Source organism: Caloenas nicobarica, chromosome Z (assembly GCF_036013445.1).
Source record: "Caloenas nicobarica isolate bCalNic1 chromosome Z, bCalNic1.hap1, whole genome shotgun sequence".
NCBI classification, from domain to species: domain Eukaryota; kingdom Metazoa; phylum Chordata; class Aves; order Columbiformes; family Columbidae; genus Caloenas; species Caloenas nicobarica.
In genome coordinates this window covers 20,199,766-20,218,220 of record NC_088284.1, presented here as the reverse complement: position 1 = coordinate 20,218,220, position 18,455 = coordinate 20,199,766, and the positions used below count along the sequence as shown (strand labels likewise).

The 18,455-nt window shown below is 41.5% G+C and overlaps 1 protein-coding gene across 1 annotated transcript; it reads left to right on the top strand.

Annotated features, from left to right (window-relative positions):
- Positions 1 to 3,403: 3,403 nt before the first annotated feature.
- AGXT2 (alanine--glyoxylate aminotransferase 2) lies at positions 3,404 to 17,479 on the top strand. Its single transcript, XM_065655771.1, has 14 exons — positions 3,404 to 3,458; positions 4,841 to 4,926; positions 5,267 to 5,451; positions 5,765 to 5,888; positions 6,997 to 7,091; positions 8,224 to 8,317; positions 9,375 to 9,468; positions 10,491 to 10,591; positions 11,695 to 11,787; positions 12,590 to 12,722; positions 13,400 to 13,488; positions 14,930 to 15,079; positions 15,440 to 15,538; positions 17,074 to 17,479. Exons 1-14 carry the CDS (start codon positions 3,404 to 3,406, stop codon positions 17,182 to 17,184), a joined length of 1,509 nt encoding a protein of 502 aa, XP_065511843.1. The 3' UTR covers positions 17,185 to 17,479.
- Positions 17,480 to 18,455: the final 976 nt, after the last annotated feature.

Sequence of the window (18,455 nt, the reverse complement as noted above, 5' to 3'; positions counted from 1 at the left end):
CATACCCCTTCAGTAGGACAGGAAATGATACATGTCTGGGAAGAGGCAGATTTTTCTACATGTGGAATACATGCAGAAATATAATGATGTCAAATCATTTTATTTTAATATTCATAATGCTGTAAACTACTTATTATTCTCTTTCCTGTGTCCTTCATTCCAAAAGGAAGAGGAAACTACTGCTCTGCTACACTCAGAAAGAGCTCCTGGGCTGCATTAGTGGCCTACTTTCCAGCACAGAAACAGATGATCCAGTATTTAAAGCAAACTTATTTCCATTTGCATAAATCATTTCATTGCTAGCCTTGCAATACAAGCTAGGCATTTTTTCCATGACAATTTCAGAATTTGCATGCAATCTGGAACATCCAAGGTGTCGTAGTGTCATTACTGTAGCAACAGAATGACTTGAAGCACAATTATTCTATGAACGAGATCCAAATGTTTTGTAAATTTCTAAAATTTAAGAAATTACAGAAAGTAGTTTTCATATGCAGTATGTACATTGGTTGGAGAATACTCGTATAAAAATAGTTGCTCAGGAATTCTTCATTGTTTCTAAGTGTATTTGAAGGAAAATGCTTTAAAATGTATTTTTTTAAGTTCTTAATATTGAAAATGCTAGCTTTAATAAAATCTGTTAGCGGTTTCACTCATAGATCAATATTGTTACTGAATTCTGTAGCTTTCTGATGGACTTTTCAATCTTTTGGCATTGTAAAATCTCTTTGCAATGGTGTTTGCATTTCAATTTAATAAAAGGTCTTGAATAAAATTCACAAATTCTAGCTTTTTCGTGAAATATAACAATTCTAGTATATACTATGTAACAACAAAAAGGAAAAGCCAGTCATACTGCAGAGTCTGTAGGACAGGCTTCCACTGTTCTGCATATGGAAAGCTCTGTGATAGATGTGTTTAATCCACTTTGCATGCACTGAGCAAGTGAAACAGTTAACAGAGATGGCTTATGGACCAGGTCACAGCTTTTATACTCATACTACTTTATGGCTCTTTGCATTGATGAAAATAATCACTGAAATTCAGGGATTTCAAGTTAGCAAAAGTAAAGTTTGATTGAGAAAGGTTGAGCATTTGGCAGTACTAAGGTATGTAAGCACTGCCCTGGTTAGTAGAAAGTACAAATCTCTGACCCAGAGAATCACAGAATGTCCTGAGTTGGAAGGGACCCACAAGGATCATTGAGTCCAACCCCTGTCCCTGCATGTGACAACCCCACAGTTCACACCATGTGTCTGAGGGTGTTGTCCAGTCTCTTCTTGAACACTGTCAGGCTTGGGGCCGTGACACCTCCCTGGGGAGCCTGTTCCAGTGCTCCACCACCCTCTTGGTGAAGAACCTTTTCCTAATGTCCAACCTAAACCTCTCCTGGCACATCTTCCTGCCATTCGTTGGGTTCTGTGAGGACCCATTGCAGCAAGAGCAGGCAGTTTTCCTGCAAAACTGGGTCTGCCCCTCAGGGTGGGTGACATAGGCAGCCCTCTGCCTTAGGAACAGCTGCGGTCACCAAAATCATTGTGAAATATCTTTCACTGGCAATTTTGACTAGTTACAGTGTATGACTAGTTACAGTGTATGCCAACTACCATTCCATTGAATGCCACCACAATTCGTCTTTTAGTATTATGAGGACCTGCAAGGTAATGGAGGAAGGCAAGAGAGAGCCTCACACTTTTCCCATCCTTGTAGGAGGTTGTGCCAGAACTGTCTTCCGAGGAAGAAAAAAAAAAAAAAAGGGTCATTAATTATCCCTCTCATAACCTCTTTCAGTTTCTCCTCATCAACCTGGCTGTATTTAAAAGATAAAACCTCCTTCTGTTTTTGTTTTTGGTTTTTTTTCCTGATGTGGCTTTGCATGGCCACTCCGCCTCACGCACAGCCTGCCATGCCCCCTTCAGGAGCACGTCAGTCACCGTTCCATAGGGACAAAACACACTCCTCAACAGCCACTTCTTGGTACACAGCCAAACTTTGGCAGAAAATGGCTCAAGGTGGGACAGAATTGGGTTACACCAAAGCTAACCTGCCAGCACCAGGATATGGCAGTGGGCACCTGTCATGGTCCATTTGGTGGACTCATGATAGTTCGTTTACCTTGATCTCGAAGCGCAAAATTAAGGCAACCAAAATGCCAAGGGGTTACAATTCGATCAAACAGTGTAACTTTATTATTTTGCCCATGAAGCAGCACATGATAGAGGAAGTGGAGAAAAAGGAAAGAAAAAAGGGAGAAAAGAGGATTATAGCTACCACCATGGGTCCAAAGGCGTCCCTATGGTCCCAGGTCCCGAACAGCGTCCTGCCGGTCCTCCATCGTGATCACAGAATCACAGAATCACAGAATGTTAGGGATTGGAAGGGACCTCGAAAGCTCATCTAGTCCAATCCTCCTGCCAGAGCAGGAACACCTAGGTGAGGTTACACAGGAAGGCATCCAGGTGGGTTTTGAACGTCTCCAGAGAAGGAGACTCCACAACCTCCCTGGGCAGCCTGTTCCAGTGTTCCGTCACCCTCACTGAGAAGAAGTTTCTTCTCAAATTTAAGTGGAACCTCTTGTGTTCCAGCTTGAACTCATTACCCCTTGTCCTGTCATTGGTTGTCACCGAGAAGAGCCTGGCTCCACCCTCGTGACACCCACCCTTTATATATTTATAAACATTGATGAGGTCACCCCTCAGTCTCCTCCAAGCTAAAGAGACCCAGCTCCCTCAGCCTTTCCTCATAAGGGAGATCTGTGATCCTTTGGTGGGGAGATCTCACCGAGGTTTGGTTAGGAACCATCTTTTACACTAAGCAACAGCACCTCACACCTCCTCTCTCCCAAGGATTGAGGCCAATCTCTGCCTTCGTTTCGCAATCCGGGCTTAACTGCGCAGGCCCAAAGAGTCACCGTTTCGCTTGCCAGAACTTCTCTGTGCCTGAGCTGCCTCGCGTTCAGGGGTCTCTTACTTGTCCGCTGGGTGACCTCAAGACCCTATGTGAGGCTCTGCGCATGCTCCTCTTTGTTGGCCTTAGTCACAGGGAGGAGGTGGGGGCAAGTTCGGCTGAGGCAGCAGGTGAAATCCACCTTCTGGACAGCAGCTATTCCGCCTTACCTCCGTTGTTACTTGTAGTCCCAGGTCGGAGACTCCCTGTACCGCGCAGTTCTTTCTCTCAGGCCATTTGTTTCTTGGTACCTCTCCAAGTTCCTGATGGCGCGGTTGAGGCGAATACTGTTCTTCGGACCGACTCTTGCAGCGCCCGAAGCCGCCGCAGCCAACGGCCGCAGCCAACGGCCGCCGCCCTCGAGGCCGCAGCAACGGCCGCTCCCGCCGGCACGTGCGGGCGCGCGCCGGGGGGCGGGGCGAGGGGCGTGCCCGCGGTGCCCGCGGTGCCGCCCGCCATGGAGGGAGCGATCGCGCGGCTGCTGCGCGGGCGCGGCCGCCGGCTGGGCAGCGGTAAGGGGCCGGGGCGGCGAGGGAGGCGGCCCGGCTGTGCCGGAGCCGGGCGCAGGGGCTGTCCGCCGAGGCCCGGCGGGACGGGGTCAGCCGCGATTGCCCAGGTGGGAGCTCCCCGGGGCCGTGAGGGGCTGAGGTGGCGGCCCCCGCCGTGGCGCCCGGTCCGCCGGGGCGGTCTGGAGCGGCTGCAGTGCACGGAGCCCGCGGGCCCGGGTGGGACGGGGGAGGCCCGGGGGGCGGGGAGCGTGTCTCCCTGCGAGACCCCTGGCGGGGAGTTCGGTTTGCGGCACCGTGTTTGCACACGGGGGAAAGAAGCACCTTCGGGATCCCTGTGGAAGTGGTCCGAAGGCAGAACTTCTCTAACTTACGGGTTTTAATTAATATTTTTGAGACTGGGCTCCTGTTGGTGATTAATTAATGAGTGCTGTAAGTGCTTGTAAAGCAAGTGACAGTGCATGTAATTTATTTCAGGAAACTTTATTCTTCATTCATTTTAATGTGTTTTAGAAATTGTTTAAAACACTAGACGTGCAAAAATAGATCTGTCATTCTCAGCAGATCATGTTAGGGATGTAGAAAGGTAATGTATTTAAATGATAACTTTTCTGCTACCTGCTCAGTGACACGTCCAGTTAGATGAAAGGTGGGGCAGCGTGATGTTTTTAGGGTTTTGGAAGGAGGACAGCAGATTGCAGCAGGAGTTGTCCGGGCCCTGAGCAGCCTCACACGGAGCCTTCGGTCCCCGCCTCAGCTGCTGGCAGCCGTGCCACCATTCAGCCCCTGGTCCTGGCTCCTGGATGGACCTCTACTGTAGCCTTGTCTCCAGCCCTGTCTGCTGCTGCTCCTGACTGGACTCCCCGGGTGGACCTTGGCACCTGATTCATCTCCTCCACTTAGGTGGGGCACTCTCAGAGGACCCTGCTTTGCCCGCCGCCTTCAGGTCTGTTGGGACTGTGCCCTGGTCCCCGAGAGCACCACCTGTGCCGCGTCATCGTGGGCTCCTGGCTCAGGCCTTTGTAGAGGATTCCTGCTCCTGCTGTTCCAGATATAACAATTTGTACTAGTGTTGTTTTTTTTTTTTTTAAATCTTCTCCTGTCAAAGTCCATGTGAAACAGAAAGTTCAGTTTTAGTGGATAAGAGAGAAGCCCCCTTTTTTTTTAAATTGACGTGTATTTTGCATTTAGAAATATATAATACTTCATTATTTTTTCCAAAAAAAAAAGTCTCAGGAAAAAAACCAAAAAACCAAACAAAAAACAAAACAATAAAAACCCCACACACCTTGTTTTGACTGTGGCTTGCATGTTCTGTAAACAAGCTTATTGAGAAACTCAGCTGTGCACTTTGATAAGCGTTTGATCATTCTCTTATTATTTTGTAGTTGCCTTTAGGCAGCAGAAATGGAAAAGTTCTGTCTCCACACAAGCAAAAATGCCTCCTTGTGATTTTGTACCTGAAAAATACAAAGTAAGTCGTACATATTACACTGAATTTAAGTAAGACTGCATTACTAGATCTGAGTGACAGTCTCATCTGCTAGTCAGTGCATTAAATATGATTATAAAATTTGCTTGTTTGGTCAAAACCCAGTTATGTTAGGATATGACATATAGATGTATCCCTGTTGCAATTCTATAACTTATGGCTGAATTGTTCATTTGAAAAACTTTAAGGAAGAGATAAGTGCAGAGCAGGAGTCTTATTTTAAAAGCTGAGTTTCAAAGGTTTGTAGAACCCTCTGTGTGGCAGAATTTGTTAAATCTCTTCAGAAAGCATAAATGGATACTGACTTTTTTATTCCACTCAGTCCTATTCGTATGAACGTATGCAGAAGATTCGTGAACAAAATATTTCTCCTTCCCTGCGCATGTATTACAAGAAGCCATTGTTGTTGCATCAGGGACATATGCAGTGGTTGTTTGATTATGAAGGACAAAGATACCTCGATCTCTTTGCTGGAATTGTCACCGTCAGTGTTGGTCACTGTCACCCGTAAGTTTCGTACTGCTTGATTTATACTGTAAAATACAACAAGAGATACCTATGTTGGTTTTGTTCTTTATTAATCTGTGGCACTGCGAGCCTAAAACTAGGATGTAGTTCACTAAATGGTCGTGTATGTCTTACGTTAAGGTCAATTTCCACTACATTTTGAATAATTCATTCATTTTGTCTGTATCTTAATCCCTCTGGCAAATGGTGCAGTGTCTGTATTTTCAGAATTAGCAGCAGGTAGGTGTGTCTATGTATGTGTGCACGTGTGTGTTGAACTGAAACCCTTTGTATCTTCTTGTGCTACATGCAGGAAGGTAACTATGGCTACCCAGAAACAGCTTGCCCGCCTGTGGCACACCACTAATATCTACATGCACCCATCAATCCATGAGTATGCTGAAAAGCTAACTTCTCTTTTTCCAGATCCACTTAAGGTACTTTGCTTCTGGCAAGAAGAGGGGCTGATGAAGGGGGAGGAGGGGAATCTGTTTATAAGAATATTGGATATAAAAATGTTTATTTAATAAATGAGAGCCATGATATCTGTGGAGAGAAAACCTGTGTGGGGCTTCAGCCTGTCAGATAAAGAGAGTCCTCAAGGCCTTTTCTCTAGACTCAGATGTAGACAAGCATAATATCCTAAGCTGTGTTTCTGTGGGTTCTCTCCTTCCAGTTGTCACTATGAAGGGTCATTACCATCTTAAAAATCACTGAAGAAACTAAGATGTTAACTATTCTTATATGTTGCCAGCCTTAGTTTGCTCGCTGATGAAAATTAACAGTGAAAAATATTTGACAGTGGCGTAGTGAGGTTTACTGACATTTAAGTAAATAAACCACATAAATGTCATGTCTTGTATACCAAGAAACAGTAAGAAAAATATTGTGTTTGCTTTCAGGTAAAATAAGCTGGTCATAAAATGAAACTAGGTTAGTCGAAGAGTGTGAAGCTATTAGAATCTTAAAAATGGAAGAAGAGTTGAAAAAAATATATAAAGCATCTGCATAGTTTAAGCTGTGGAGAATCTCAGTTGCTTCTGAAAATTAACTTTAACAGCAATTATACTAGAATTTGAGCAGTTTTCAAATCTCAGAACCTATATTCAGAATATCCCCTTAATTTGTTCCCAATAGCAAGCTCTGCTTAACTGTTCTCTTCCATGGTTGTGTCTGTGTATGTCACTCCTAGTAACTAATGTGCAGGGGCACCATACAGCACTTTTTACCTGTGTGAAGTATGCCTCTATTCAGTCAGTCATGCTCAGTTTGACCCACGCACTTTCATTTTTCTTTGAATTACTGTTCCATTCTTAGGAAAACCTGAAGACTCCAACTCTTAAAGATTTTCTGTACTCTCCCTCAGTAGATCATCTTGGTCGTAGTTCTCATCTGTAGTGTATGTACAGCATTAACTTTACTGTGATGAAGTCGCCTTGTGGTAGTGATAGGTTGTAGCTCATAATCTTACTAAGTGACATGGTCCAATGCCGAACAAGAAGGTGGTGGTTGGGCACCGTATTGATCCTAAGCATTCTTCTGTAGGTGGTTTATCTAACAAACAGCGGGTCAGAAGCCAACGATTTGGCGATGTTCATGGCAAGACTATATACTCGTAACTTCGACTTCATCTGTTTCAGGTAATGGTGACAGATCTTTACAAAACTCCTTTGTGTGATCAGTCTCTCTATGCCTCAAGCAAGAAATAGTAGAGAACTCTTTAGCCCCAGATCTATTGAAGAGAACACTATAAAATTATTTTATTTGGCAAAGAGGAGTAAAAGAGGAGCTGAAGATTTGATACATTGTATTGGGACTAGTTTGCATACAAGACACAACATGCAATTTTTGCTTTTGTTACTTAGAAAAGGATCTAGTCTTTGTGTTCAGGGTGTGCTTTAGTGGATCTTTGTTCAGGGCCAGAGCTGGCTTCAGCAATTGCTACTTTCTTCCTTCATTCCACCCCTGCGGTGCCCCTCTTTGTGAGGGTACAAAGGTACTTCTGGCATAGCAGTGCAGTGAACCGCAGCAGGGAGCTACTCTGGCTGAAAGCTAACCTGTTGGAAGAATTTTTTGGCTGGTTTGTTTTGCTGCTGTATTTTTCTGCCAGATCCCTGAGCCAGAGTTCACTGCACAGGTACACAAACAGCTCTTCTGGCTTGACAACAGAGGTGGTGCAGGGAGGAGTGCTTTGTGAGCACCAGTGTAAGCTGTTGTTCTCTTTACTGTGCATCCTAGGCAGCCTCAAATATTAGAATAAAGGGCCTTGTTACGAAAAGCTCTATTGTTCTGTTATTCTGTTCAGCAGAACATTTGGTACCCATCTATCTTGTATATTCTCATTAATGAACTTTTGCTTTGTGTACAAAACTGTCAGCAAACCACCATGTAGTTTAACAATTGGCAGCATCTGTTGGAGAGTGCAGCAGTTACCAAGATTCAGAGATGTTTGCTTTGTAGGGCTCAGGTGCTACAGCAGAACTTCTTGAGGCACTGTCTGAATTGCTGTTGGTTCCAGTCATTGTTCTCTTGTTGCAAGCATTACCTCACAATTTTAACATTTGAAATTTCAGGAAACCAATGCAGATGGGCGGTCATGGATCTTCCAAAACCACAGCAAAAAATGGCAGTAGAAATCTTCTTGTTTTGAGTGTAACAATGCACACTTTCCCCAATAATTTGTATTTCAGAAACATGCCTTCTCAGAACTAATATTGCTGCAGTCTCTTCTTGGAAATGAGTGATGTTCATGTACTTTCTTTGTTTGCACAGAGGAGCATACCATGGAGGCAGCCCATACACGCTGGGATTGACATCTATTGGTCTTTATAAGCATGGTGTTGCCAATGGCTTTGGCTGCTCAACAGTGAGACTTCTATTATTTTTTAAAATAACCTGGGTAACCAACCGTATATTTGAATATGTCAACAATTAGTACATTTTCTATCTTCAAAGTGCTTTATGGCCACTAACTAAACTGCAGTGTAGCTGCTCCTGCTGTGTAAGTACAAGAAGAGGCAGAGTCCCCTTTCCTTCTCTTTATGCTAATTTGGAGTCAGGACAGCCATAACACGAGTGGTCGTGATTTAGAGCGCTTTAGTCATGCTTGGTGCTTGCATGGAAGTCTATGTAAGGTGCAAAGTAATAAAGCTCAGAACCCCTTTTCTCTAGTTTGTTTTGGCAAATCTGTGCAAAGCTGCTTTCAGATGGTCTCAAGTAGGTCATCCCCTAGAATAAAAAAGAATGTGTCCATCATGTCAGCAAGACAGGAGATGTAGCTGTTAAGGAGATCCATTGGGGATAAATGGCAACATGGTGTCACCCTGCCCTTGAGCAGATGGGAATGACTTTCTGTCTGCTAGAAGCTGCCATGTGCTACTCTGATCTGTATTGGTGATAGCACTGGCTATAGGAAGGCTCCTTTACAGCAACCTCCCAACCTGACTCAATATATGAGTTGCCTGCAGTCACACCATGTTTCAACAGTAGTCAGGTTGAGAACACTGGACTTCCCAATTTCCAGTCTGTAATTACCCTACTAGATCTGGCTGCTTTCCTGTATTGTACAGATTTTTATCATATTTCAGATTATTGAAGTACTTCTCGCAACTCAAATTGTTGCTATTACTCTTAGATGATCAAAGACTAACTTAAAAAACAAAACAAAGGAAATCACCAATTGAGTGACTGTTGGTGGAATAGTCTAAACTTGTTTCCAAAACTTCTGTCTCTCTTCTACCATTTCCTGAGGGGGAAGTTTGATATTATTACAGGCGTTCTTCAGACAAGTCACCTGAACTAGGTATACTCTTTTGCTTTAACAGACTTTTTTAGTCTTTTTCAGTAGTCATTCGTAAGTATGATCAAAACATCTCTTTGAAAGGTGTCATAAAATCTGTAGCTATTTCTCTTATGCTTGACAGACAATGTTACCAGATGTTTTTCGTGGTCCATGGGGAGGCAACCATTGTAGAGATTCTCCAGTGCAAACTATTCGAAAATGCAGCTGTTCAGAAGGTTAGTCAATGACAAAAAGTATTTGGCTTTTAGATTAGAGAATACTAGAGGGCTATGGAATAGCTTATATTTACCTCCTCAGGAAAGGTAGACCTCTAATTAGGATTTGCAAGGGCAACCAAAGAAAATATTGCAGAGAACCTCAGGCACCTGCTTGTGACTGAGAAAAATTTTAGGCAGGTGACACCTCATATTCTCAGATTTTTTCTTAAAATCCTAGCTTTTATTTACAGCATTTGTCATGATCAACTCTGGAACCTGGAGTATAGCACATCTGCAAGAAGAGAAATGTTGACTGGTGTTTTCTGCTGTTTCTGAAGTTTTGACAGCTCTCCAGCTTTTGTTTTGAAATAATATGAATAGTAAGGATAACCTGAAGCCAGTGGTAGGCGAAATGTCTTATATGAGGTGAAACATTCCATACATAGCACAATGTGAAAGCTCCTTTCCTGCAATTACGGTGATTTTTGCCACTGTTTCAACAGGTGTTCTTTAGTGTTTTAATTAACATGCATACATAACAGAATGTTTTCTTTTTAGCTTTGCCCTGTCTAGTGAATGGGAGCATTAGTCGTACTAACTGCTCTGTTCTTTATTTCAGTATAGACTGGTGCACTGCGGTATTCTCCAGAATCCTCATACCTGCACTAACCTAGCGATTCCTTATGTCCTATGCTGATGTCATTAACCCCTGAGAAAGTGTCCGCTTATTCCTTCTGCTGATGTAGGTGATTCACAAACACTTTCTCTAACCTACAGCTTACTGACCTGTATAATGTGCAACATCTTATTGTCTGACAGCTTTGCCTTGCTGCTTTGAAACTGGCATTCCTTAGAGTATAAATGGTTTAAGAGAAAATAAGGGACTCCTTTAATGCTCAGCCTTTTATTCAGTATTTGAGAGATGACATTTACTATGCAGTCAAATAATACTCGTTGCTTAGATGTGTAATTTCATGTTTTGAACTGAGTCCGATGTCATTTTAAGTAAATTCTCTTTGAACTATTTCCCCTGTATACAGGTGTTTGTCATGCAAATGACCAGTACATTGAACAGTTCAAAGATACTCTGAATACCTCAGTGCCAAAGACAATAGCTGGATTTATCACTGAACCCATTCAAGTAGGTAGTTTGCCATTTCTCGATTGTAATAGCGAAAACAGTGTGAAACACTCAAATCTGATATTTTTTAGCTACATCCTAAACATAGACTTCTGGTTATTTTTATTATTCTTAGATGTCTTAAACACCTTAAATATTTGAAAGAATTGATGCACTGTCTTAAAATTTCAGCTTTTGTCACTGATTTGAATGGAGCTAGAATTTTGCTCACAAAGTTATACAGAGAATCATGATTAAACCTCCACACTTCTTCTACATTTAAATAGAGAGTATGGAGTATGCTATTGTTGAGTTTCTAAAACCATCTTCCAAATTTCATGTTGCTTTTCTCATTACTATTTCTGTAAACTTTTACTCAATCCCACTTCCACCTCTTTCCAGCCATGTTGTCTGCTCTATTTTTAGCAGCTGTCCAGCAAGTGGTGCCCACAGGATTCATTCAGTGCTTCACCCAGATTTCAGAACTTCTGTATATGTGGTTCTTAAATAGGAAAAGGGATAATATATCCTGGGAACCATAAAAGGAAGAAAGAAATGTGAGAACTGTGACCTCAGAGGAAATTGGAGCTGTTCTCTGTTCTTGCTTTCGTCTAAGCCTTTACATACTTTAGTCTTAAGAAGCCATTGCAGACCAGATATAGAGTGGAATTGCTAATTCAAATAAAAAGTAGAAGGGTGAACAGAAATTGAGGAAACAGTGTTTTAAACCAATTAACGAAAGATGGGTCATGAATTCTCTGGTTAACTTTGTCGTCACACACAGTTCCTGGGTTTCTCAGTGTGGAGGTTTTCAAGGTACCTGTTTTGGCAGTTTATCTTTGATGGCTTCTGTCTTACAGTGATCCAGTTTGCAGTATGGCCTCCTAAACATTTATAACAGCACAACTAATGGAACTGCAAACTACCCTGTGGAATGGGAACAAGTGACATGAGCAGGATCTTTTTAAAGCAGTTTCACTGCTGAAGCCAGAAACTTGAGACAACATGTTGGTTTGCTATTACCTGAGGGCTGCTGATATTTTTTCTCATTGTAGAATAGTCACACAGTGGAACTCATGTTTCCTTGTCTGTTCCTGAAGAGATTGTCTCTTTTGTCTTGGCAGGGTGTTAATGGAGCTGTTCAGTATCCAAGAAGTTTCTTGAAGGAAGCTTACCAGCTAGTACGGGAAAGAGGGGGCATTTGTATTTCAGATGAAGTGAGTTTTTTTGACATAAGACTTCTAGACTTCGGGGTACCTCTGAAAGGCATCTTAAAGGAATCCAAGTGAATGCAAACTGGAAGCCTGGAAATAATCTAAATAAAATGCTGTAGATCTCATATCTTAACAGTGCATCTTTCCAAGCACTGGAGCCTCCTAGTCTTACTGTCTTTATTCTGCTGTGTGGTATTCTGATTTTAGACACAGGTACTTTTAGTAGCAGGCTTTGGTCCTTACCTTTTGGAAGCAGTAAATTTACACAAATATGCAGGTAATAAATACCTGCTGTGATGTGAGGTGCATCACAGTAACACCTGCTCTTATGAGTGTTGTTGGCATACATAGACTCTAGAGGGAGTTGATTGCTTTACCTCTGCAAATACATTTATAAATTGATTTTGCTTAGCTAAAGCTAATGGTAACAAACACTTCAAAGTGGGGGTGATGTGCACCTCAAGCATTGCAGCAGAAGTCAGCAATCACAGGGCTGCGATTTTGAAGTGTGATAAGCAACTGCATTTCCTCTCCATTTTGAAATAGAAGCTGCAGCTTATTTATGCATCTCACCATGCCTAAGACATGGTGATATGGTATCTCTTTCATATGTGAAAGAAAAACCCAATTGAAATAAATGGTATTTTGTGCAAAGCTCTCTGAATAAGGATCCTAATGCCAGCTGACTCCAGATGTAGTTGCAGTTTAATGCAAATCAGTAACAACGGAAATACAAGAAAAAAAGAAATCATATTGTTATATGTGAGAAAGTGATGGGAATTTCTCTGGATTTTTCTTTTGAAAGGTACAGACAGGTTTTGGACGGACAGGCAGCCATTTCTGGGGATTTCAAACACATGATGTAGTCCCTGACATTGTTACTTTGGCAAAAGGAATTGCCAATGGCTTCCCAATGGCAGCTGTTGTTACAACAAAAGGTATACAATCTGAAGTGTTCTGTTCCACTACGGATTAAAATAGAGCAAATACAAACTATAGTGTACAATAATTACTTACTGTAAAGATGTATGTTCTAACAGCTGAGCTTTATTAATAATCCTTATCTCAATCTATCTTTTGACAATGGATTGGGTTCTCATTACTCACTTGTTCTACCAAGTGCTGTGCCATACCAGAGCAAAGCCTTATTTAAATGGAATGACTTGTATAACTGAAGCAGAGATGACCTTGTGAATGATTGGTAGAGCTGGTAATAGATCTTGGAAATCCTCAATTGTAATCAACTAATCAATGTACTGGGGGTACATAAGGCAGCACGTTAGCCAGCTACTTGATTCATACAATGACTGGCTAAATGTAGTGAAGAAAATTTGTAGATGTCAGTTTAAAGGCACAACTGGCAGCATATGTTAGAAGTGTGACTTTTTAAAAAAAGTCTGGGTTTAGCATCTGCTATACACTATAGTTTTAGGAAATAATCGCATTTTGCACTGACTACTTGCAGGAAAAAAAAATGTTCCTATTGCATTGTCTCCAGTGGAATCAGGGTTGAAGCACAGCAAATTTAACTTAACAGTTAAGTTAAAGCAGATAAGTACTGTTACCAAATGTAAGGCAACTGTAAGAGTGATCAGTGTTGGTCTTTTTCTTTTAGAGATTGCAAGTTCCTTGGCTCAAAACCTTCACACTAATACATTTGGAGGAAGCCCTTTGGCCTGCGTAGTTGGAGCTGCTGTTCTTGATGTAGGAAGAATGTTATATAAATGTATATATTCCACACTCCTTCTTGTAGCAAAAAAAGAAAAATCTCTACGTTTATTATTACTATAAAGTTATATGGGGGAAATGTTTTAAATAACAGTATGAAATGCAGAAACATATGCATGTAGTATGCATACATGGCCAATATGCCCTATGTATAGCAAAAAATAAATTCCTGGTTAGTTCCACTGCAAGATTTCCATCCCTCTAGCAAGAGCAGGAGTTCTCTAATTATGTTTTCAGAATAATCTTTCTTTGTCTTACTTATGTTCTTTACTTTGTTAATAAAAATGTAGGAAAGCACTTTCTCAAAAGCTGTAGCGGAATCTTTCATAGGAGTACAGAAATCATCAGCTAAACCAAATTTATTCTCTGGCACGCATGCTTAACAAAATTGTTTGAACTCCACAGCTTTTACCTTATGCCTAAAATGCCTTAATGACCAGATGGTTAAAAATACTCCAGGTCATAATTCCTTTTGAAAAAAAATTCCATCATGAAAAAGATAATATAAAAATTTGCAACATATTTGGCTTATTATCCAGCAGAAAGTCAGTGGGCAGTAGGTCACTATTTAATCTTTCTTGATCACGTACAGACCATTTTTCCTTTAATCTTTCTTCATTACAGCAGACACTGTTTCTGCTCATGTTACTTTCCTGAGTGTTTTGAGGTTTTAAGCTATTTTAAAGGATGGCTGATCATATAAGAACATTTTGAAAAAACAGTTTACAAATAAGAAAGTCTGAACCCCTGTTTTGGGCTTTTTAGCTCTGAAGTACCTTGGAGCCTGGATCTGAAATAATTCCAAGGAGACAGGAGAGGAGAGGAGAGGAAATTTTCTTAATGAATTTTCTTAATGCAAATGTTAAGTTCATAAAACTGTTTGTGCATGTCAGTGCTGATACCTGGCTGCATGTCAGAACTTTGATTAAGGACAGCAGAGTAAGTAACAAAAAAAAAAAAAGATTAAAAAGTATGGTGTTGATGACTCTAATTAAAACACTCAAGTTGTTTTCTAAAAGGCTGCCTAGTACACATAGGTATGCCTTGTCAAATTATCTTTTTTTGCATGATACTGGAGAAATAATTAAAATATTTCTGGTAAGATTTTGAAAATACACCTACTGGCCAGGTATTTTTCAGTTAGGACTACATACGAGCATGAATTACTGGTTTATGTTTATGGCATGATAAGTAAGAGGTGAAAAATACCACAACAACATCAAAATATTATGTTCAATTGTACTCTGATGCCATTTGAGGATTGTAAGAGAAGAAAAATGTAAGGACTGTAGTAGTGAAGGAACGTATTCTGCAAGGAAGTGAGCTAACCGTAATGTGTCATCAAGCTAAATGGGGATTAACCAACTGCATTGGAAGCTTTTCCTGCAAAACTGTCACTGTACACCATTTTAACCAGGCTATTGAAGAAGATGGTCTACAAAAAAACAGTGAGGATGTGGGAACATACATGCTACTGGAGCTGGCTAAACTACGGCATAAATTCGAGATTGTTGGAGATGTCCGTGGCAAGGGACTTATGATTGGAATAGAAATGGTGACAGATAAGGTTAGCAATTTACTTTATTCCCTTCAATTTACAGTGCCATTGAAAGGTTTATCACATTTTATTTTAGTTGGAGTAATATGAAGATTTTCTATTAAAAAACAGCTAGTGAAGTGAGAAAACATAACTCTGGCTAAAAATGAGCCAGGACATTCCAGCATTTAAAATATTTCACAAGCTTTGAGTAAACATTGACTTGTGTACCTTAATTGCATAAACTCATCGTAAAAAGCAGATAAGTTATGCAGGTAATGTTTTCAGTCAGAGATAGGGATGGGATTTATTGGAGAGACTGTAATATACATCTTTTTTGTATAACTAATTTAGAATATCTAAGCAAAGTTTAATGTTCGCTTTCCTTAGGACAGTCGCCACCCTCTTCCAGCTGAAGAAGTTAGTCAGATCTGGGAGGACTGTAAAGACATGGGGATTCTGATCGGCAGAGGAGGACTCTACAATCAGGTACTGAACCTCTGGTTATGCATAAAGCTTATTTTCTGTCCTGGTGAAAAACATGTCATTTCCCTCAAGCTAAATTAACTTTAATTTAGTAAATAAACTAGAAAACATATGCTCTTGAGAACTAGCTCTGTTTAATTTTACATAATTTACAAATTGAGCAGGAGCTATTTGTTTCTTTTCAAGTATGCTGAACTAACTCTAAGTTTGCAGTTTTCCTTTAGAGGGATCATCGACCCTAGAAAAGCAATGTACTATAATGTGTGTAAATTAGAAGAAATAGGCAATATTCAGGTCTGCTAAGTCTTTGCTACTGTTTAGGTTATCATCTGACCTGTTAGCACAGAGCAAGTTTGGTTTTGCCAGTTCTTTAATTCTGGAGAGCTGATAACATTCCACTGGATGATAATTTAAAAGGTTATAAATAGCATGTTTAGCAATGCAGCCTAAAAGTGAGAATCTCACATGAATGGGCATCAGCCCACCCCAGTGGAAGATGCACCATGTGGTACCCAGGGCACAGTGTCACCAGCTTCTTCTGCATGAGAATTAACTGCAGAGAGTTGCCCTGGGGCTCGTCAGTTCAATGAACCCCTCTGACAGAGAGAGCAGCTCCTATATTGAATAGATGAAGTATGGCTAAAATAAATAGGACACTGCATCTGTCACCTCATCAGTTCTTCCACGAGGCACAGATGAGAACATGGGTAACAGGCTACAGCTTGGAGTGCAGTAAAATCTGATTCTATCTCATGAGAGTGCTGTTCATCTGTGAGTTTCTCTGTTTATCAGTTGGGTGTTGTGGGTGAGAGAGACCGGTATTCCACTCTTGCTGCGTAAAGTCCTGGGATATGATGACAGAAAGAATTAAACTGAAAGTTTAAGATTCTTATGGAAGTTAAATACTCTTGGGAACACTGTAATATAGATCAAACATTTGGACTTGAGATCCTAAGTTCTTGACAAGTTGAACTGTGCAGAGAACCCTTTCTGATCAACATGCATTGAAGCTATAGTACTCTAAATGAAAGTTAGCATTTAGTGATTCTTCGATACTACATTCTCTTAGAAGCCTTAAAAAAAGCCTGCACTATAAGAGTGAATCAGCTGACCCAATGCAGGAGGTTGCCACTCTCTATAGGTATTACTTTTCCCTGTGGCAAAGCTGCCAGAAAGGAAGATACACTTATGTCTCTGTTCTTTCTTAGTACAAACCCATCTAAGGTTTTATACTAGCTTTATCTGGAATAATGGAGATGCAAACATGACCTACTCTAGTCAGGTCTCTTTTGGAGGCAGTTGCTTTGTCACAAGAGTGAAGGGAGGAGTTGGATGCAGTCAAGTCCAAAGTTGTCCCACTTCAGAATGCATTTATGAGAAGCCTCAGTCCCTACACTGCTATTCTCCTACAGTATTATTTTTCACGCTTTTGGTTAGATTTTGGGGGGCAGAAGGTGAGAGCTGACCTAGATGGGCTGTTAGAAGCTGTATTTTTTTCCATACAGTGTTAAGGGCTTCCCTTTTTTTCCCCTTTTTAGACATTTAGAATTAAACCTCCTATGTGCATTACTAAAAAGGATGTCGACTTTGCTGTGGAAGTATTTCATACTGCTTTACAGAGACACATGGAAAGAGCAGCTGCAAAATAGACTTGTTTCCTGACATGAGATGCTCACAAAACCCCTGATACTTGCCAACCAGACTCAGCACAGATCTGCGCTGGATAACAAGATCATCGTCTGAAGCTGAAGTACTTGTTCAGTATCATAAGAATAGTCTGACAGATCCAGCATTTAATAGGCTCTAATCTGTTTTGTAAACATACAGTTCAGTTCTACAGTAGTGTCATGTATTAGCTGTACACCTATTCTAGCATTAGCATAAAAAAACCTGATTGAATTAACTGAGTATCAGATGAAGAGGCAAACATATATTCATCTTTTATCAATGAAAGTCATATCAAAATTAGTCATTTTTAGAAAGAGTGATAGGAAAATAATAAAGTTGATTTGAGGAAGTACATGTTGTTGGACTCTAGCATCTACAGTCCCTTGGGGGTGGTACCGGTGTTGCTGTCCACTGCAGCATTACTGCTGGTTCTTAAATGTGTTTTCAAAGAAGCACAACACACCATGAAATGGCTGAGTGTTGGTGGGGGAAGATCTGGTGCAGAGCTGGCTGGGACCAGTGCAGGGTAGTCCCTGACTGCCTTCCACTGCTGCCCCACTCCTGAAATCTTGCCCAATCATAGAAGCATTTTGGTCGGAAGAGGCCCTTGCGATCAAGTCCAACCATAACCTAACTCCGGCACTAAGCCATGTCCCTAAGAACCTTGTCTATGCGTCTTTTAAAAACGTGCAGGGATGGTGACTCCACCACTTCCCTGGGCAGCCTGTTCCAGTGCCTGACAAACCTCTCTGTGAAGAAATGTTTCCTAATATCCAATCTAAATCTCCCCTGGCACAACTTGAGGCCATTTCCTCTTGTCTTATCTTGTGCTACTTGGGAGAAGAGACCAACACCCTCCATGCTACACCCTCCTTTCAGGCAGTTGCAGACAGCGATCAGGTCTCCCCTCAGCCTCCTTTTCTCCAGGCTGAACAGCCCCAGTTCCCTCAGCTGCTCCTCATCAGACTTGTGCTCCAGACCCCTCACCAGCTTCATTGTCCTTCTCTGAACTCTCTCCAGCACCTCAATGTCTTTCCTGTAGTGAGGGGCCCAAAACTGAACACAGGATTCAAGGTGGGGCCTCGCCAGTGCTGAGAACAGTGGCACAATCACTGCCCTGGTCCTGCTGGCCACACTATTCCTGATACAAGCCAGGATGCTGTTGGCCTTTTTGGCCACCTGGGCACACTGCTGGCTCATGTTCAGCCACTGTTCATCAACACCCTCCAGATCCTTTTCTGCCAGGCAGCTT

Coding starts and splice junctions, on each gene's coding strand:
- AGXT2 (XM_065655771.1), top strand. CDS start 3,404: ATGGAGGGAGCGATCGCGCGGCTGCTGCGCGGGCGCGGCCGCCGGCTG. Junction 5,452..5,764: donor AGTGTTGGTCACTGTCACCC/GTAAGTTTCGTA, acceptor TGCTACATGCAG/GAAGGTAACTATGGCTACCC. Junction 10,592..11,694: donor TTATCACTGAACCCATTCAA/GTAGGTAGTTTG, acceptor TTGTCTTGGCAG/GGTGTTAATGGAGCTGTTCA.